General features: G+C 61.4%; 3 protein-coding genes and 5 non-coding genes across 9 annotated transcripts; 7 read left to right on the top strand and 1 right to left on the bottom strand.

Annotated features, from left to right (window-relative positions):
- The first annotated feature begins 3,110 nt into the window (after positions 1–3,110).
- On the top strand, positions 3,111–3,254 carry LOC121059074. The gene has a single exon (XR_005814430.1). It is a non-coding gene; the product is annotated as a small nucleolar RNA SNORA16B/SNORA16A family (small nucleolar RNA).
- A 653-nt stretch (positions 3,255–3,907) lies between these two features.
- LOC121059075 lies at positions 3,908–4,036 on the top strand. Its single transcript, XR_005814431.1, has one exon. It is a non-coding gene; the product is annotated as a small nucleolar RNA SNORA44 (small nucleolar RNA).
- Positions 4,037–4,266: 230 nt separating this feature from the next.
- Positions 4,267–4,402, top strand: LOC121059065. Its single transcript, XR_005814421.1, has one exon. It is a non-coding gene; the product is annotated as a small nucleolar RNA SNORA61 (small nucleolar RNA).
- Positions 4,403–4,967: 565 nt separating this feature from the next.
- Positions 4,968–5,038, top strand: LOC121059071. The gene has a single exon (XR_005814427.1). It is a non-coding gene; the product is annotated as a small nucleolar RNA SNORD99 (small nucleolar RNA).
- Positions 5,039–6,284: 1,246 nt separating this feature from the next.
- LOC121058939 (ras-related protein Rab-42-like) lies at positions 6,285–7,725 on the top strand. Its single transcript, XM_040535113.1, has 2 exons — positions 6,285–6,578; positions 7,167–7,725. Exons 1-2 carry the CDS (start codon positions 6,301–6,303, stop codon positions 7,723–7,725), a joined length of 837 nt encoding a protein of 278 aa, XP_040391047.1. The 5' UTR covers positions 6,285–6,300.
- A 274-nt stretch (positions 7,726–7,999) lies between these two features.
- Positions 8,000–9,416, top strand: LOC121058899 (ras-related protein Rab-39B-like). Its single transcript, XM_040535032.1, has 2 exons — positions 8,000–8,320; positions 8,872–9,416. Exons 1-2 carry the CDS (start codon positions 8,106–8,108, stop codon positions 9,302–9,304), a joined length of 648 nt encoding a protein of 215 aa, XP_040390966.1. The 5' UTR covers positions 8,000–8,105; the 3' UTR covers positions 9,305–9,416.
- A 919-nt stretch (positions 9,417–10,335) lies between these two features.
- Positions 10,336–16,953, bottom strand: TAF12 (TATA-box binding protein associated factor 12). Of its 2 annotated transcripts, none has more exons than XM_040535030.1 (6): positions 16,806–16,953; positions 14,185–14,436; positions 13,075–13,152; positions 12,669–12,783; positions 12,162–12,250; positions 10,336–10,801 (listed from the first exon to the last, which is right to left on the bottom strand). In XM_040535030.1, exons 2-6 carry the CDS (start codon positions 14,350–14,352, stop codon positions 10,766–10,768), a joined length of 486 nt encoding a protein of 161 aa, XP_040390964.1. In that variant the 5' UTR covers positions 14,353–14,436; positions 16,806–16,953; the 3' UTR covers positions 10,336–10,765. The 2 variants fall into 2 exon arrangements, with proteins under 2 accessions (XP_040390964.1, XP_040390965.1); XM_040535031.1 differs by lacking the exon at positions 16,806–16,953 and adding an exon at positions 15,636–16,051.
- Positions 16,954–17,179: 226 nt separating this feature from the next.
- LOC121059069 lies at positions 17,180–17,307 on the top strand. Its single transcript, XR_005814425.1, has one exon. It is a non-coding gene; the product is annotated as a U11 spliceosomal RNA (small nuclear RNA).
- Positions 17,308–17,336: the final 29 nt, after the last annotated feature.

Raw genomic sequence — 17,336 nt, 5'->3', positions numbered from 1 at the left:
TTTTTGTGGAGCTACAAAACAGCCAGTCACCTGGATGTGTAGGGTTTGTTTTGGAATCCAAGTTAAACAGAGTGTGGGATTCTGTTTCTTGTGGATGGCTACAGGAAAAGCCCTGATTAATTACCATTTGGTGTAATGCAAGATGAAAGATGAGGACTCCACGTAGTAAGGTAAATTCTGCTTTTATCTTTATGTGCTAAAGGCAAGGAATCCGAGGCAGATGATAGCACAGCTCACTGAGATTATGTAATTCTTGTAAATTGCATCAAAATCTGTGATTTAGATTCTGAAGTATTCTGCCTTTTAGCATGCAGCATTTAGTCACAAAAATGACTTAAACATTCTTATGACATTACTTGGCTGAGCTGTGATGACCCAGTGTAGATTATTCTTTAAATTGCAGGGGCTCTCGGATGACAATTTGAGTCACGGAGACTGGAAGAAGTTCAGCCAGCTGTGGAGCTGCACAGAGGTGGGTGTTACTCCTGTTGGGCATTGAGTGGCGATTGCCAAACCATAAGCTGCCAGGCTTGCAGGGTATCCTGTTGCCGTTACCGTGTGGTTAATCAAAAGCCAGCATCGGGGATGGCCTGGGGGAAATTCTGACTGGCTTCCAGTGGTGTGAAGGCGAGGGGCGTGAAACCTCTTGGTTAACAAGCGTGTACAAGTTCCGGGGTCTGACCAGGCACCTGCAGTGATGTTTTCTCTGTGCCTGCCTAGAGAAGATCCCTGTTATTTGGACCAGTTTCAGGAGACAGGTTCATGTCGCGCACGCTGCCAAGAAGTGCTGAGCACCTTTCGGATTCTTCGGAATCCCTTTTGAGAAATGGAGGTGTTTTACTCTGATCTGTAAGTGCTGTTGGTTTCCTTATTACTGGTTTGCTAATCCCCAGCTTCTGCTAAGTGAGATCAGAGAGGAATTTTTACCTTCCAGACTAGCAATGTCCCAGTGCCGCTTGTGAACCATACTGGATACTCCAGTTTCTGGATTTAACTTGGGATTTACGTAGACACAAAATTAATTTTATGACAGGATGGACTGCACGTTTTAAATGCAATAGCTGCATTTGAAAACGGATAAAACTAGCTCAGAAAAAAAGTCACTGACAAAGCTTTCTTTATCTTCGTGGTTGTTCAGAACATTTCTTCAGAAGATACCTCCTTTTTTCATCAAGTTTTACTGCTCTTTTCTTTCTTAGCAGTCATTTCCCAGTCCAGATGGTTTTAACAGGTGCAGTAAGTGTTGCAAGGGGGGCTTTGAGGGTACTGCTTGGTACGTGCTCCATTTCTGTCAGCCAGTATCATGCTGCTGCTGCTGCAGAATAGCCAGGGTTGAAGCAATGATAGATAAAACAGTTAAAATGCTGCAGATTGAGATCCGTGCATGGCCAGGGCTTGTCTTGTCCCTCTGCGTTCAGGACCAGCAATCCAACTGCACCAGTACGTTGTGCTTACTTTTTCACAGAGAGCTTCCCTGCGGGTTACTCTGCTCCCAGGTGTCCAGTGAAGGAGCTGTAGCCTCTTCCCCCTGCAGGTTGATGTAAGGCTCCAAACCACAAGTGGAGGTTCCATCGGAGCGGTGCTGACCGTACAGTCGAGCACTGCAGCAGGATTTTCACTGCTCTGCTTTGTTCCTCCATCTGTCTTCATGCTCAGACTGTGATGAGCTGAGGTCTACTGGGCGATGTCTGGATTCCATACTGATCTTTGGGGATTTTCCCCATTTACTTCCCAAACACTTGATGTTTACCAATGTTGTCTTTGTTTGGTTTTTTTTTGCTACAATGAACTCCCGGTTTCTCTCATGTCTTAGGATTTGAGTGGGGAGTTTCTAGCTTCAGTTTTTGTGAGCTGTTGTCCCCAGATGAATTTGGGCCCCCAGGGAACGCCTTGTGACTTAGCAGAACAGCTGCAGGGGCTGTGGATGATGGGGCCACCTGCTCGTAACCTGTCCCAGCAGCTTTGACAAGGACTGTTTTTAGAAGAGCTTGCTCATGGAAGGTTTGGGGCTCATTTCCAGACTTCTGCTTTAAATGGGTGCCAAGCTTATTTTGGCAGTAGTCTGGCATGGTTGTGGTGCGGGGTTACCAGTTGGAAAGGGCGATGTGAATTTCTGATCTGTGAATTTTGCTCAGAACAGGTTAAAAACCTAACTATTGTTCTCTGTCATCTTTTTTTGCACTTTCTCCAGGGCTCAGGGGCAGGATGCAAAGCTTTCGCTTTAAGATCCAGCTTTTCGACCGTATTTCTCATGGTGGCCGTGCCTTCAGCATCAGTATCAGCAGAAACTTGAGCAGTCCCTTCCAATCAGTTGGTAGGTGCTCTCATTTTAAATCCTTTCCACTAATTACAGATTACGAGCCAGGAACATGACAGAGGGATTGTCTTGGCAGACAGACTTCTGCTTCCAAGAACCTTTTCTTCCATTCCCCGAGGGTGGGGTGTTCCCCCTGCCTTCCAGAAAGATGGAGCAGGAGAAATACAGCGGCTGCCTTCACCTTTCAACGAGCAGCCCCTGACACACGCCTCGCGGGGCGGAGGAGGCAGAAATTTGTCGTGTCAGTGCCAGGGAGATGAGGGGTTGTGTAGGAGGCGGGTGGCACAGCACAGCTCGCCCCCTGTGCAATTAAGGGCTTGCAAACACAGCTCCTGCCGCGCTGGGGTGAGGTTTCCCCCTTCCTTCCCGGCTGCTGTCGGTGGAGGGCACGTTGATTTGGGGGAGCAGCATGGCCTGTCATGGCGGCCGGGGGGGGCTGCTCGGACTACAATTCCCAGAAGGCGCAGCGGCAGGGCCTGGCCGCAGCAGCCAATCAGCGCCCGTGCTCTCTCCCTATAAAAGACCCGCGGCCGCCCGCCTTCACCCTCTCCCTACAATGGCGGCCAGCGGTGAGGTCTGCGGCCCGGGCGCTATCCGCCGCCATCCGCCCGCTCCCTGCGCCTTCCCTCCGTCCGGCCCCGCCGCATCGGTGCCTCGGGGGCTCGGCTACCGGGCGGCGGCGGCTGGGGGCGCTCGGATGGCGGGCAGCGCGGCTGCGGGGTGACATGGCCGCCTCCCTGCCCCTGGGTGAGGTAAAAACTGGGCCGGGGAGGAGGGGGGGGGGCTGGAGCGTGGCCGGCCCTATCGAAGCTGCCTCTGCCTCGGTGCTGTGGCAGATGCAGTCAAAAAGGAGCCCAGAGCCACCCGTTTTCCTCGACGGTCGCCGAGCAGCTGGAGCCTCCGTAGCTGCCCGGCAACATTAGGGGGAAATACAAGGCCTGAGGGGGAGCGGGGGTCCGGGAGGAGCGCTCCAGGGGCCTCGCTGCGAGGGGAAGGGGAGGCGTGGGGGGTGTAGCTGCTGTTCTGCTGCTTTAAAATGTCTCTTTTTCTCTGTAAGAAGCTACCTGGAGTTCAAGACTGCTGCAGTCCCCAGCGTCGTCCTGGCGTGGGAGGTGGCCCCGCAGCACCAGGCAGGTGAGTGGTGTGAGCACACCCTGCAGGCTGCCATCAGTGCTGGGAGTGGGGCTCGCTGCCTCCCTTCCTCAGGGCAGCAGTACTCCGCAGCCCTCTGCTTGCAGGTATTTCTGAAGGCGGTTCCTGTTCCAGGTGCTACAGATCCCCTGCAGGAGGATCCCCTGCAGGGCTTGTTCCTTTGATGAGGCCCTGCAGGGGAGGATTTCCCCCTGGTGGGCCTGTTAAAATATTCCCTCCAGTCGTTAAGATCTGTGAACTCCCCTTATTTCCTGCTCTTACCAAAATCATGTTTAGTTGGGGTAGAAGGGGGATTTCTCCAGCATCCCTTGGCCCTAGTGGCAGAACTGAGAATCAAATTTGATCGAAAGCCAGTAGATGACTTTGCTTTTGATGCATCTGCCCCTTTTTTCTCCAGCTATAGCAGGCTTTGCCAAAACAGGTTGGTTTTTACCTCCTGCGCATGTTAATCCAAGAGCTGTGGCTCTGAAATAGCTGCAGGTCTCCAACAACATGCAAGAGCAAGAGGAAGGTCTTTGACTGCTGGGCCTCTTCTGCCTGTTGCTGTCACTCGCCCCTCCTATATCTTTTCAGACATTTTTGAGGGGGCTTCCCCCTCACAGGGGCTTCGGTCTGTGGGCTGGCTGTGTCAGCGGCGCGTACTCACAAAGCAGCGTCTGCAGCCCGTTGCTGACTCGGGGTGTTGTTGCAATGTGTTTCAAGGTTCCTTGGCGTTTCCGAGCTCGCTCAGCTGATGGCCTGCCTGCCGGGATGGACACGAGGTGAGAGCGTGTGCCTTGTCAGAGCTCGGCAGCCTGTCCCTCCAGATCCCTTTCCCATCGGATCCGAATACCGGTCTTGTGGTCAAAAAAGGAGGAAAAGGAAAAATTCAAACTGGTCCTAGCCTTTTTGCTGGTACAGCCCAGCTCTGAGAGGGGCCAGTTTGATGACAGTCTGTGTCAGCTTGTTCCCCTGGCGGGGGCTGGGGTGGGAATGGAAGTCAGGAGACTGAGGAAACGTGTCTGGCGTAGAGACCAGAGATGCAGTGAGGGTTTCTGGGCCGGTGTTTACTGGGGCTGGATTTGAAGCATTGATTTTCTGCACGCAGCAGCCCACCAACTTCAGGTGCCCACCTGCGGCTCCATTGTCTCTTTCAGGAATTATTCCCTTAGTGGAAGAGGCTGAGAGCTCGTGAGCCCCTCTTCCCCCGTGAAGGGAATCAGTTTGCTGAAGGCCGAAATCACGAGGAAAGTGTGAAGTGGATTGGGTAAGTGTCTTTGTGAGTGGTCAGCAGACGCTTGGTGGTTTTGAGGGGGATCTTGACAGTGCTAGCCGAGGGGCAGCTCGGCCTGGCTGCGAGGTGACTGCCTGTGCTGGAGGCGGCAGCCTGCTGGGGCTCTGCAGGTGGGAACGATCAGATTCGTTAGTAAGGTCTGTAATTGGGTGGCCTGACACCTTCAGGGCAGAGTCCCCGTGAGATGAGCTGTCTGTTTCTCTGTCACCGTTCCTCTGAGCACGGCCTGGTCGGTGATGATGCCTTTGTTGGGAGACTGCTGGATGAATCCTGCGGATATGGGGCTGAGGCCAGGCTCCAGCAGGAACTGGAACCCCCGCGTGTTGTGTCAGGCTGAGCTTCGTTCTGACCGGGCTTTTGCTTCCCTCCCCAGGTGTACGTGGAACGAGGAGCTGAGTGAGGGTTTCAGTGTCTGAGACTTCAGTATCCTACTCCCAAAGCAGCCGCAGTTGTGTGTAACGGGATCCTGGCTCCTCGGTGAGCTGTGAGCTCCCCCAGGTGGGAGAGCTGCTGCTGTGCACCAGCCACTGAGCGCCGCAGGCAGTGGGAACCTCGTGGGTTCTGGGTGCTGCTGAAGCTTCCGTTCGTGTGCTCACTGTGGAAGACTGATCCCTCCCAGGGAGTTCCTGCAGAAAAAGAGCTTTGGGGGGAGGGGCTGGAATATTTGAAATACTTAAAATACGTGAATATTTGAGAATGTGTGGAATATTGGGAGGGGTGAATAAAGGCGGTCACTTGAAGCTCTTGCTCTGTCTCCTGTGTTTGTGTCCGGGGTTTGTGACGCCTGCTGAGTGCCCTTAACCCGGTGTGGTGCTGGGGAGCACAAGTCCGGGGTCCTCAAAACACCTCTGGGTGGAGAAGGTGAAGGCCCGGGGGAGCTGAGGCAGCAGCCCAGCAGCGCTGGGTGCAGCAGGAGCCGGGCTTTGCTCGCCCTTCCTCCAGCTGCTGGGGTGCCAGAGGGGGGGGAGCCGCCTGCTTTGAGGCAAGGGGTAGCAAAGGCGCCGGTAAAAGGCGGTGCTGGAGCGCTGCTGCCTCCAGTTGTGCGCTCTGTGGAGAGCAATTTGGGGATGAAAACAGAGCTGTTCCTCCTGCTCAACAGGGAGCAGCAGGACGGGGACAGCAGTGGCCTGGTGCAGGGGGTGGTGTGTGTGACCTGAGCGGTGGGGGCGCAGGAGAGGCTCCAGCCCCTCAGCCCATCCCTGGGGTCCCTTTCCTGGGGCACTGCCCCGGCTCCTGGCCCCAACCTCCGCCACCTCCGGGCTGCTCTCGGTGGCGGTGACAAGGAGCTGGCAGGTGACAAGAGCGGCTGCAGGGAGCGAACATCCAAACACCCCCCGGGCTGTGCCCCTTGGGCTGCTGGCTGCGAGGACGGGCCGGCGGCCTCTCCCTCCTCCTCGTCTGCTTTGTTTGTCTGCGCCTGGGTGGGCGTGAGGAGAGGACGGCTCCGTCCCTGTCCCCAGGGACAACGCTGCGGGGTGGGGACAAGGGTGGAGACCTGGCCCCGGTCCCACCAGCGCAGCAAAGCCCCTAGGGCCAGGATCCGTCCAGCCCGGGGCCGATGGATCTCTTCTGCCCCAGCCCAGCCGCCGGGATGGGGACGGCAGCGGGTCCCCCCCACAGCCCCGACGCGGGGGGCCACTACCAGTTCCGCGTCATCGTGCTGGGGGACGCGGCCGTGGGGAAGTCGTCGCTGCTGCGCTGCTACGCGGAGGGGCCGGGGGGGGCCGTGCCCTGCCCCACTGTCGGCGTGGATTTCTACAGCCGCACCGTCCCGCTGCCGCCCGCCGGCAAGGCCAAGCTGCAGCTGTGGGACACGGCCGGCCAGGAGAGGTTCAGGTGAGGTGGGGACGGGGACGGGGACCCAACTGGCTCGCCCCCGCCCCAGGGAGCTGGGGCACCCCGGTGTGATCAGACAAATCCCCCAAAAACGCACCCAGGGACGGATCCTGGGACCTCTTCACCCCAGCAGCCCCCCCCCCCAAGAGGCGCGTCCCTGTCCCCCTGTCCCGGTGCCCGGGGTCTGCGGTGTTTTGCTTCGGGTTTTGCTCGAGGAGGCAGCAGCGGGTGCAAAGTCCCCGTTGGGAAAGGCCGGGGTGGACGGGGACGGGCAGCGAGGGCTCGGCGCGACGGTGACACTTTTTGGGGCCGTGGCAGCTCCTCGCTGAGCTGGCAGCGAAGCCACAGCTGGGCTCGGGGGGCAGCCGAGGGGACCGGGCTGGGGCTGGGCGATCGCCTCCCTGATTGCATCAGCCTGCGGACAGCCAAGGAGGCTCAAAAGGGGTGCGAAAGGGCTGGGTTCATCGGGGGTCCTGCTCTGCCCCGTCCCCGGGAGCCTTTCGGGGCGCTGCGGGAGGTCCCCCCGTGCCCATTCGGCCCGGTGCAGGCACAGGGGGTGCTCAGCACCCCCGTCCCCGCTGTGCCCAGGTCCATCACCAGGTCCTTCTACCGGAGCGCCGCGGGCGTGCTGCTGGTCTTCGACCTCACCAACCGGGCGTCCTTCGAGCGCGTCCCCGAGTGGTACCGCGAGGCCGCCGGCGACCGCGCCACCGCCTTCGTCCTGGTGGGCCACAAGAGCGACCTGGCGGCCGAGCGAGCCGTGTCGGCCGAGGAGGCCGGGCGCCTGGCGGCCTCCCTGGGCATGGCCTTCGTGGAGACCTCGGCCCGCAGCAACCTCAACGTGGAGCTGGCCTTCGAGACGCTGGCGGGGGGCATCCTGCAGGCGCTGGGCCGCGGGGCCCTCGCCCCCCCCCCGGGGCTGCGGCGCCGTCAGGCTCATCCCCAGCCCCAGCCGCCCCCGGCCCCCGGCACGGGGCGAGCCCCAGGGGCGCTGCCAGTGCTGATGGGGACGGGACCCCCCCCAGAAACGGGGATGGAGCTGGTGAGCCGCTGCCCTGCCCTTTGCCCGGAGCCCACCCCCCTGGGGGGGCTTGGGGCTGAGTTCCCACGTTGGTTTGTGCTTCCAGCCTTGGTCTGGGGGCTGTGAAAACAATAATTTCCCCCCCCTCCTCCAGGGGTGTTTTAAATAAACCAGATGCCTTCCGCATTAAAAAAGCTCTTTTGAGTGCTAGAGCACCGGCGTGGAGCCCTGCCTCTGTGATGGGGGGGGGGGGTCACTGCTGGGGGGGTCACCCCCACCCACCCCGCCAATACCCCCCCAGTGCCTCCATCTGGATGGAGAGGAGCAAAAAAAGGAGGTGAAGGGACCCCCACGTACACACACCCAGCACCCAGCACCCCCTGCCGGGCCAGGAACGCCTCCCGCGCCCCAGGCGCAGCGGGAGGAGCGGCAGCACCCTGCCCGAGCACGCAGCGGGCGCGGGGGCGGTGGGTGCCGGCGGGTCGCAGCGGTGCCGCCGAGCGCCCATGGAGCCGCGGTGGCACTACCAGTTCCGGGTGATCATGCTGGGGGACTCCACGGTGGGCAAATCCTCGCTGCTGCGGCGCTACACCGAAGGCGTCTTCCTGGACGCCGTCAACCAGACGGTGGGGGTGGATTTCTACGTTCAGTTCGTGGAGCTGGAGCCGGGGCTCCGCGTCAAGCTGCAGTTCTGGGACACGGCCGGGCAGGAGCGGTTCAGGTGGGTCCCGATCCGGCCGTGGGGTCTGGCTCCGGAGATTGGGGGGGGGGGGGGGGGTGGTGGGGAGGCATCGGGAGCCAGGTTTGGGGTGGGAGGGGGCTGTGAGCCCAGCCCTGGGGGCTGCTTGGGTAGGGCTGTGCGCTCTCCACACCCCTGCCCGATGACGAGGAGCCCTTTGGGGCTGCCTCGTAAGCCCTGGCTCCAGCTCCGAAGGGGCTGTGAGACCCCAAAACTGCGTGGGACTGGGGTGCTCCTGCTGGGAGCGGGGCAAAGCGGCTTCCCCCCGCTGCTGGGCACCTCCATGCCACTTTGCTGGGGACAGGAGCGCACCAGGGGACAGAGCCGCTCGTTAGTACAGCAAAAGGTTCTCCCTGCTCTTACGGTGCCTCAAGAGCCCCATGCTGGTTCCCCTGGGGCAGGAGCTGGGCTGAGGATGCTCAGGCGAGACGCAGGGACAGGAGGGGCGATGCCCCCCCTCCCCCCCCCCCCCCCGGGACAGCACACAGGGGAGCCCCGGGCGCCGCTCACCCCGCTTCTGCTCGCGCCCCAAGGTCCGTGACGCGCTCCTATTACCGCAACTCGGCGGGGGGGATGCTGCTCTTCGACCTCACCAACCGCGCCTCCTTCGAGAGCGTCCGGCGGTGGCACCGCGAGGTGACGGACACGGTGCAGCCCTTCCGCGTCGTCTTCCTGCTGGTGGGCCACAAGAGCGACCTGGAGGCCGAGCGCAGGGTGGGCAGGAGGGAGGCCGAGCGGCTGGCGGCCTCGCTGGGCGCCCAGTACGTCGAGACCTCGGCCAAGGACGCCAGCAACGTGGCCCAGGCCTTCCAGATGCTGACGCTGGCCATCTACCGGGCGCTGCAGAGCGGGCTGCTCGCCCCCTGCGAGGCGTGGGACGGGGTGAAGAGCAGCGGCCCGCTGCCCGCGCCGCTCCCGGCTCACGCGGCGGGGAAGGAGGAGAAGAGGAAGAAGTGCTCGTGCTAGGGCCGGGGGCTCCGAGCCGCCCGGTTCTGCTGATGTGTCAGAGGTGAAGCAGAAATCGGGCAGCCAGGGGCGGGGAGGGGCAGCAGGAGAACATTAAACACCCCGTGGTCACCTCGCTGCCTGCCCGTGTTTTCCTGGGGAAGGGGAGGCGGTTCGGGCCGAGGCTGCCGATGGGAGCGGGAGCACAGAGGGGCAGCGTTCACCGTTCCTCTTCTCTCCTCTCCTACAAAGCTGTCTCCACACCCAAACAGGAACCGCAGCCCTCCCCGTGCCCTTAGGTCCCGAAGCTCTCAGCAGCACAGCTCCAGGACTGATCCCAAACCCCTCGTGCCATCCAGCTCACCGTGCTCCGTGCTCACCAGGAGCGTGCAGCCCGGCTGCGTGGTGCTGAGCAGCTCCGTGCCCCCGGTCCCAGCCCCGCAGCGATGCGGGAGCAGCTTCTCCCCTCCCCGAGCGCCACCCAGACCGACCTCGTCTGGGGCTGCGCTTGCCTGGTGCAGGCCCGGGGCTCCCGAGGTGGCAGCCCCAGGGAGGACAGAGCCCTTCCTTCAGCCAAGGGGGCTTCCCCTGGGGGTGGGGGTGCTGGCAGCCCCGGAGGCCGAGAGCCCCAGCAGCGAGCTCGGCACACGCCGGCCTCCTTTTTCTGCCGGCACCCTCCTCACCACGTCCCTGGGGAGCAGGGCAGGCAGCGGGACGTGGCCTTTCCTCACGTCCCAGGCCAACAAAGCAGCAGATGGCCTTCATTTCCCATCCTCAGCCACCACATCACTCCTAACAGTGCCGGTGTCCGAGCGGCGGCGAACTGCCCGGCCCGGGCTGGACGCAAGGAGCCCAAGGCAGGGGGCAAGGCGCCCGCCCAGCCCTGTTAGCGCCTGCCCAGAGCCCAGGCAAACCCTTCCGCTCGCTTCAAAGCCCAGGAAAGCTCTCCCAGGACCAGCACCACACGAGAAAATCAAGCTAACCTGGTGGTTATCTCCCTGGCAATTCCTCTGCACGCCGTCTGAAGAGCACAAGCCTGTGCCACGGCTTTAGATTAATAATTTCTTTATTCATGTAAAACAAACGCAAGTATTTATATAAACACTGACATTACAAAGTACTGGAGCAGGTAGGGGCAGGAAGGAGGAAACAAAAACCTCTACAGGTGCTTCTAATACTGTCCCACACAAGATCAAATGCTCTGTCCCTTGGATAATCACTTATACGATAAACCACTTTCAAGTCACAAATAAAAGTCTTTGTTTTTGAGATATGTTGCGCTCTTACAGGGAATGAGGACGGGGGCGTAGAATGTTTTTGGCAGATCTCATAAAGTCAGATATTGCTGCACCGTTAATAAAAAATATATGCTTCTCTGTAAAGCATTAAAAAAAATATCCCATGGATGGCATCGTGGAGGGTTCAGTGGAGAGGCAGATATCCCAAAATGCACTGGCGTCATCTCCCAGCTCTTCCCAGGGGCTATTTCTTGGTAGTTTTGCGAATCAGTGCCATTCTCTGCAACAAGAAAGAGAAAAACGTGGGAAGCCAGCCCCAGACAAGGGTACTGCAAAGCAACTCGAAACGCGGCCGTGCAGCAGCGGCGTTATCCCGGGTTCTCTCAGGACACCGCCCAACTCGTTTCCACACAGGTCTTTCAAGTCCATTTGAATCTCAGAGGTCCCAGCCGGAGCCAGAGGAGAAGGAAGCGCCTGTGCTCCCCTGCTCAGCACCCTGGGGGTGGTTGGATGAACAGTGGCCCAAAACCCACCTTCAGGAGGGGAGCTGCGATAACGTCCCTGCTCTTGAATGGCTCCTGCAGGGCACCTCCTTCCCCGACCCTGACCTTACACCTAAAATCCATCCCCCGAATCATTAAAGCAAAATTCAGGCGAAGAAACGGAGCTGCCCAGCTCCGTCCCCCAGCTGGAAACCCAGAGAGCTGTGTGCAGACGCAGCAGGCGCCCTGCCTTGCTCACAGCACAGCCGAGCGCTGCCTTGGGCTGCAGACAGAAAGAAGCCCGAGGAACCCGAGCCAAAGCGCTCTGCGAATCGGCGTGGAGCACCACAGGCAGCCTCCTGGGACGCTGCAGCACGCGACGTGGGTCTGCACACGTAGCGTGGGGCTCTGGTTACTCGCAGGCAGTCTGAGTCCCAGACAGAACCAGCCGCAGGACTTCGCTCAGGCGGTCCCTCGGGGTACCTCAGTTGTGTTTCTGCCTCCTCCAGCCCTTCTGTAGCGTTCGAGGGAGGAAGCCCCAGGCCCTGCCTTGATTCTGAACTGCCTGCAGGGGAAGCACCAGGCCTGGGGAGGCAAGGCGAGAGCTGCTCTCAGCGCCGTGCTCATTCACGGCCTTTGCAGACCTACAATTAGCCCTCCAGTGTCTGCAGATCTGCAAGCAAAAGACCCTCACGGGCCCGAACTGCAGCTGCCGTGAGGCCAGGGCAGGTGCAGGGAGGTGGTCCGAGGGGCTGCACGGGAATTTAACCCACCGCACGTGGGTACGGATTTCCTGTCGAGCCCGAGGAGTTCGCAGGGTGTTCTCCCTCCCTTCGGAGCTCAAGATTTCCAAGGGGACAGCTGAGGAGCTGCTGCCTGCAGCTCTCAGTTGCTTTTTAACCCTTCCAACCTGAGCTGCCGTTCAGATGGCGAGCGCTACGGCTTCTGCCAGGGCACGGCCAGCACGGCACCACCAGCAAAGGAGGCAGAGCAAGCTCCATCCTCTGCACAAACCGACGAGAAGGCTCTGGAAGCGATTTCAAGTCCAAACCACTTGGAAGAGGCGACAGATTCACGTAGTGCCAGGAGCCCAAGAGCACCCTACGCACAGCAGGCTTCCACCACGCGACTCTCGGTGCGCTCCTGAGGGCCCCTTACCTGTTTGTGAGCTTCTGTAGTGCAGGCTTTTTTGTAGGGTCTGATTTCTTCAGAACCAAAGCCTGGGATCCACATGTTCCACTGACGCTCTGGAAGAGAGAGCACGGATCAGCACGCTCCTCCCCAGCTGCCCGCTGCACGAGGAGCCCCCTCGTAACTCCCACAGCGCCGGCACGCCCGCCTGCAGCTGGTGCTACACGCAGATGTGTGGTGGTGATCCTCAGGCCAGCTATAAAAGCCTTTCCGGAGGGCTGCACGGCATTAAAGCACGCTGAAGATGCGGCCCCTGTGCTTGGGACCCCCAGCAGAGGCTGAAGGGCAGCTACAAACGGCACAACTGCAAACAAAACTTGGAGAGGGTGAGGCTGGGGCAGGCACCCCGCTTATTCCCCGCTTAGGAGGGTGCTACCCGGTAGCAATGAATCTGTAGCCGCTCGTGGGTTTTCCACCCCAACACCGTGGCCGCAGGGCGTGTTCCCAGCTCTCTGGCGAGGGCAAGCTCCTTACCGAGGTGCAACTGGACGTCCTTCACCTCCAGGGTGTTGGACTTGCGATGCCGGGCGAGCTGGCAGGCAGCCGTCACCACGCTCTCTATGAAATCGTCGGCGATCTGCAACAGCATCTGCCACAGAACAAGGACAACAACCAGCCCTGTCAGCGCTGAGCAGCTGAAACTAGGTGGAAAACATGAGAACGAGCCCTCAGAAGCTAACGTTTCAAAGGCGTACGCTACGGTTGCTGCTCTTTAAAACCTTTCTCAGCACCGGGAAGCAGACAGACACGGATGGCTGGAGCATACAGCAGCGTAACACGAACCAATCCCCCCCCCCCCGCCTGGGACAAAGGGCCACTGGTCCGTGAAAAGTCCTCCATCAGCTCTTTGTGCAGCCCCCGCCACGGCTTTGGTACCTACTTCCTCCACATCTTCATCCAGCTGCTCGTTTGGGTCCACCTCACGCACCAGGTCCTGCAGCTTCTTCTTGGTTAAAACCTGAGAGGGTGAGGGAAGAATTATTTGCTGCTCCTTCAGCAAAGCAGCCGCCCCCCCGCCTCCCCCACTACCCCGAGGCCCCCACGTTGACACACCGTATCGGCCCCGGAACGGCAGAGATAAGACACATCAGGCGTTAAGGAGTCATTTTCGAGCACGAGCGCCTGCTCCGGACCGAAAGCAGAGTGCAGCAGCCCAGGAGAAGAAAACCTCCTGCGCTAAGCTGGCACCGAAATGCCACCGGCTGAAGCGAGGCTGCTGGCGAGAGGACAAAGGCACAACGAGAAGTCTTAAAAGGCAAACGCAAGCGACATTTCAGCGCCTGAATTTGTGCCCAGGACACAAAGGAAGCATTTCCAGTGCTCTAGCGCTCATCCCCTTCAGTGTTTCAGGGGGAACGCAGGCACACAGGTGAGCGCTGGGTTACCGCGGGGCAGACGGCAGCACCCTCGCAGCCCAAACAGGGCAGGGGAGCAGGAACTGTACTGCCGCTGAGCCGCGGCGAGACGCCGGGCCTTACAGGAGCGAGGTGAGAGCTGGGGCTGCTCTGGTGTGCCGCCCCCGGCACCGGCACATCCCAGCTCCACCTCTCCGGCTCTCTGGAGCCCCAGGAGAAGCTGAACCCGCTCCTGGCGCCCTTGCACGGCTCCGGGGGGGGAACTGCTGCGCCCGTGCGCGTGCCGGGGACCTGTTCCTTTTCCTTTGGGCAGCCTCCCGCACCACGCCGGTAAGACCGGGGCTACAAATCTGCAGTCTTGTTTCCCTGACCTAAACCACGTTGAAAAAGACCTTCCCAGTCGTGGCGCGACACAGATTTTCTGGAGACTGACGAAGCCTCCGCACCTCCAACGTCCGTCCCCAACCCGGCCTGAAAGCTGGAAGAACCACGCGAGGGTGTTTGCTCACTCGGGGCAGCAACCGATACCTTACCGGATATCGGGTTGTCGTTAGTAATTTAAGGAAGGAGACGGGCGAAGCTACAGGCAGGTCTGAGCTTCTCCCCTGCTCTCCTCGAGTCGGGGGTGAAGTTACCTGGTTGCTTTCGGGACTGAGCCGCCCTCCTCCGCTGGGCGTCCCCGGCATCTTCGCCACGGTGGTGCTGTTGGCCATGGAGCTCTGCGGGGGGGTGCTGGCTGGTTCCGGCTTTATCGAGGAGAAGTTGGAGAGGTTGATCAGGGTAGAAGGGCCAAACTGGTTCATAATCTGCTGGGCTTTAGCTTTTAGACCATAAAGCTTGTCTAGGTCCCGCTTCTTCTTGGGGTTGTGGGGACCCAAACCGATCAGCTGGAGGAAGAAACAGAATTGTCGGAGTTAGCAGACAGAATCCACAGGGGCGCTTTGGCCCTTGCCCACAGGAAGCCACGGCGGCCTGGAGGGCCCGGAGGTTTACGGATTGGCGCTCTCTGGACACAAAAAGAAGGCAGGAGGACGCTCAGAAGAAGAGAAAACGTTCCCCGGTCTGTGAGGAGTTTGCCACGAGAAGCCCACGGGGCTGCCTGCACGCACGCCGCTCGTCCCGCAGGCGGCTTCGAGGGCGAGGCCGTGCTCAGAGCCGAGACTGAGCCCACGGACACGGCCAGAAGCGCTCAGCACCGCAGCGTTCGGGCCTTCGTCCTCCGCAAGGCTGCGACGCAGAAGCCCGAGCCAGAAGCCCGCAGGGTTCAGGCTCCCCGAGGTGGAGGTCTCGTTTCTGGCAGTACCACGTGAAATTCTGCGCTAGGACGCCCGGCCAACCCTCGGCCCCCCGTCGCTGCCGCGCGTCGCGAGCGCCGGAGGCGGTTTGGGAAAAGAGGCCGGGGAGAGGCGGCCGCTCGAGGCCGCGACTCGGGGCGCCGTTATCCCCACCCCGACAGGTCATTTAGCAGCTCTGAAGCACCTCCGCGTAACGAACCCAGCGCCAGCGCCCTCCGCCTCGGCCACCAGCCGGCGTCTTCCCCTCCTCCGAGCAAGCCCGGTTAGCTGGGATTAATCCACGCCGGAAAGCAAGGCGGCACTCCCGCTTAGCTGGGGCTGTTTTAGTGCTGCGTCCCCCGCAGGCTCATGCTCTGCCGCACCCTACGGCCGTGGAGCCCCTCCTGAAGAGTTCGCATCGCAACCAAGTCCCACAGAGCCCTCAGCAAGTTTCCGGCCCGCTCCGGTTTAACCAAACGTCCCTTACGCTCGCACCGACGTCATTTCTGGGCAAGGAGCTCAGCACCAGGCGCGTTCTGTTCACACACCTCAGCTTTCGCGCCGGCTGGCTGCGTCTGTTTGCCCCCCGTTTACAACCCCCCCAGGCAGTCCTCGCCCGCCGTGCAGGGGAGGAGGCGATTTTCGCCCCCAGGATCCCGGGGCGAGACACGCTTCCTCAGCCTGAGGTGGTTTTGCTCGTTTATTTCTCGATCTTGCGGCACCCGCAAGATCGCCAGAGGCAAAACCAACGGGACGCGGAGGTGCCACCGCACGCCTGCATGCTGGCTGGGGGCGAGCCCCCGTTTACTTACAGCTATCTGCGTCTCTACATCTTTTATTACGTCCGCCACTGCTGTGGGCCCAGCGAACGGAGAGGCCATCCCCAGAGCCTTCCCGGTCCGTCAGCAGCCAGCGTTAACCTACTCTCTCTTCCTCCTCTTCCATCTCTCTCCCGTTCCTACGGGAACACCGGATAGTTCTCGCGTCACCCACTCTCGCTCGTGAGGTGCCGGGGGTTTCAGCAGGCCGGGGAGCCGCTGGTGCCCTTCCCACGGCGCGAGAGGCCGCGTGGGGCAGCGGTGAGCAGCGCGGTGCTGCCGCTGCGGCACGAGATGAGGCTTCGCGTGAGGTCCTGAAGCGGGAGCAGAAACTCGGCCTCGTTTCCTTCTCAGGTCGGAAGGCAGAGGGGCTCCCCGCACCCCCTGCGGGAGCAGGTCCTGCGGCCTCAGTTAACACCACCGGCTCCCTGAAGACCCGCTGCAGTTCGTTAAGCACCGGCTCTGCAGTGCAGGGCCACTCGCAGCCCTAACGAACACCCGCGTGAAGCCCGAAGCGAGCTCCCGGGGCGCTCCGGGGGCTCTGAGCCCCGTCAGGACTCCCCGAGGACATTAAACGGGCTCACGGGGCGTTGTGGAGCCCGGCAGGACTCCTGGCCCCACTCGCTGCCCCCTGGGCTAGGCGCGAACGGCGGGTCGGTGCTTGTCGTGGCGGGGCGCTGGTTCCGGACGTCAGGCGGTCACCGTGTCGGATCGGCACTTGTGGACGTCCGGTTGCTGGTTACCCCGTCGGGCCGCCAGTTCTGAACGTCAGAGGGTTACTTACCGCGTCGGGGCGGCAGCTCTGGAGGCCCGGCTGCCGGTTACGCTGCCGGAGGCCATCGCACCGCCCGGGGAAGCGCCCCTCACCCGCGTTCCCCCGCTAACTGCGGGGTGCCGGGGTTAGACCAGGTCCGGAGGAGGCCACGAGGCTGCTCGGCGGCCGCAGCAGCTCTCTGCAAGGCACGGCCGCGAGCTGGGGCCGCTCGGCCCGCAGAAGGCTCCGGGGCCGCCTCGCTGCGGCCCCCCAGGGCCTGAAGGGGCCCCGCAGCTCCGGCCCGGCCCCGTTTACCCGGGCGGTACCGGACGCGCCGGCCCCGGGGCACCGCGCTCGTCGCTCCCCAACCCCCCCGGTCCTCCCCGTGCCCCCCCCGGTCCCCCCCGTACCTCCCCATGCCCCGCGGCCGGACCCGGCCCCGCCGCCGCCGGCTCCGCTCCCTCCGCCGCGCACCCGGAGCCCTTCCGGGGGCAGCACCCGGAAGCGCTTCCCTGTGCCGCCGAGCGGGCCGCGCGTGCGCGGGGAGGGGGCGGCCCGTCATGCCCCGCGCGATTTGCATATCGCCGCGAGGCTGCGGAGCGTGGGGTTTTGAGGGGAAAAAAGGCAGAAATCGTTAAAAATGAACGAAGATAAGCGGGAAAAATTGACGAGAAAAGAGGAAAGGAGGGAGAATTGTCTCTGTTGTCAGAGGGGAGGGTGGCCTCGCCGTGAGCTAGAGGGGGTGCGGGCGCTTTCCGGAGGCGGCGGCGCGGGGGGCGGCCCCAAAAAGGGCTTCTGCCGTGCGTGGCACGGGGGGGCCTCGGCCGCCCCCGCGGAATCGACATCAAGAGATTTCGGGAGCACAATTTTTGCGCGCGGGGCCCGCCGGTAACCGCCCGTTCCGGCGCCCCTCGGCCCGCGGTGAAGGACAGAGCGCAGGG

Source organism: Cygnus olor, chromosome 23 (assembly GCF_009769625.2).
Source record: "Cygnus olor isolate bCygOlo1 chromosome 23, bCygOlo1.pri.v2, whole genome shotgun sequence".
NCBI lineage: Eukaryota > Metazoa > Chordata > Aves > Anseriformes > Anatidae > Cygnus > Cygnus olor.
Note: the sequence above shows the minus strand (reverse complement) of the source record. Positions and strands in the feature narration are given on the sequence as shown.

Bases quoted from the DNA above. Each gene is read 5' to 3' on its own strand.
- LOC121058939 (XM_040535113.1), top strand. From the start codon at position 6,301: ATGGATCTCTTCTGCCCCAGCCCAGCCGCCGGGATGGGGACGGCAGCG. The intron at 6,579-7,166 runs GTGAGGTGGGGA...CGCTGTGCCCAG, and splicing joins GCCGGCCAGGAGAGGTTCAG to GTCCATCACCAGGTCCTTCT.
- LOC121058899 (XM_040535032.1), top strand. From the start codon at position 8,106: ATGGAGCCGCGGTGGCACTACCAGTTCCGGGTGATCATGCTGGGGGAC. The intron at 8,321-8,871 runs GTGGGTCCCGAT...TCGCGCCCCAAG, and splicing joins GCCGGGCAGGAGCGGTTCAG to GTCCGTGACGCGCTCCTATT.
- TAF12 (XM_040535031.1), bottom strand. From the start codon at position 15,704: ATGGCCTCTCCGTTCGCTGGGCCCACAGCAGTGGCGGACGTAATAAAA. The intron at 14,437-15,635 runs GTAAGTAAACGG...TTCTTCCTCCAG, and splicing joins ATGTAGAGACGCAGATAGCT to CTGATCGGTTTGGGTCCCCA. The intron at 12,784-13,074 runs GTAGGTACCAAA...GTTCTGTGGCAG, and splicing joins TGGATGAAGATGTGGAGGAA to ATGCTGTTGCAGATCGCCGA.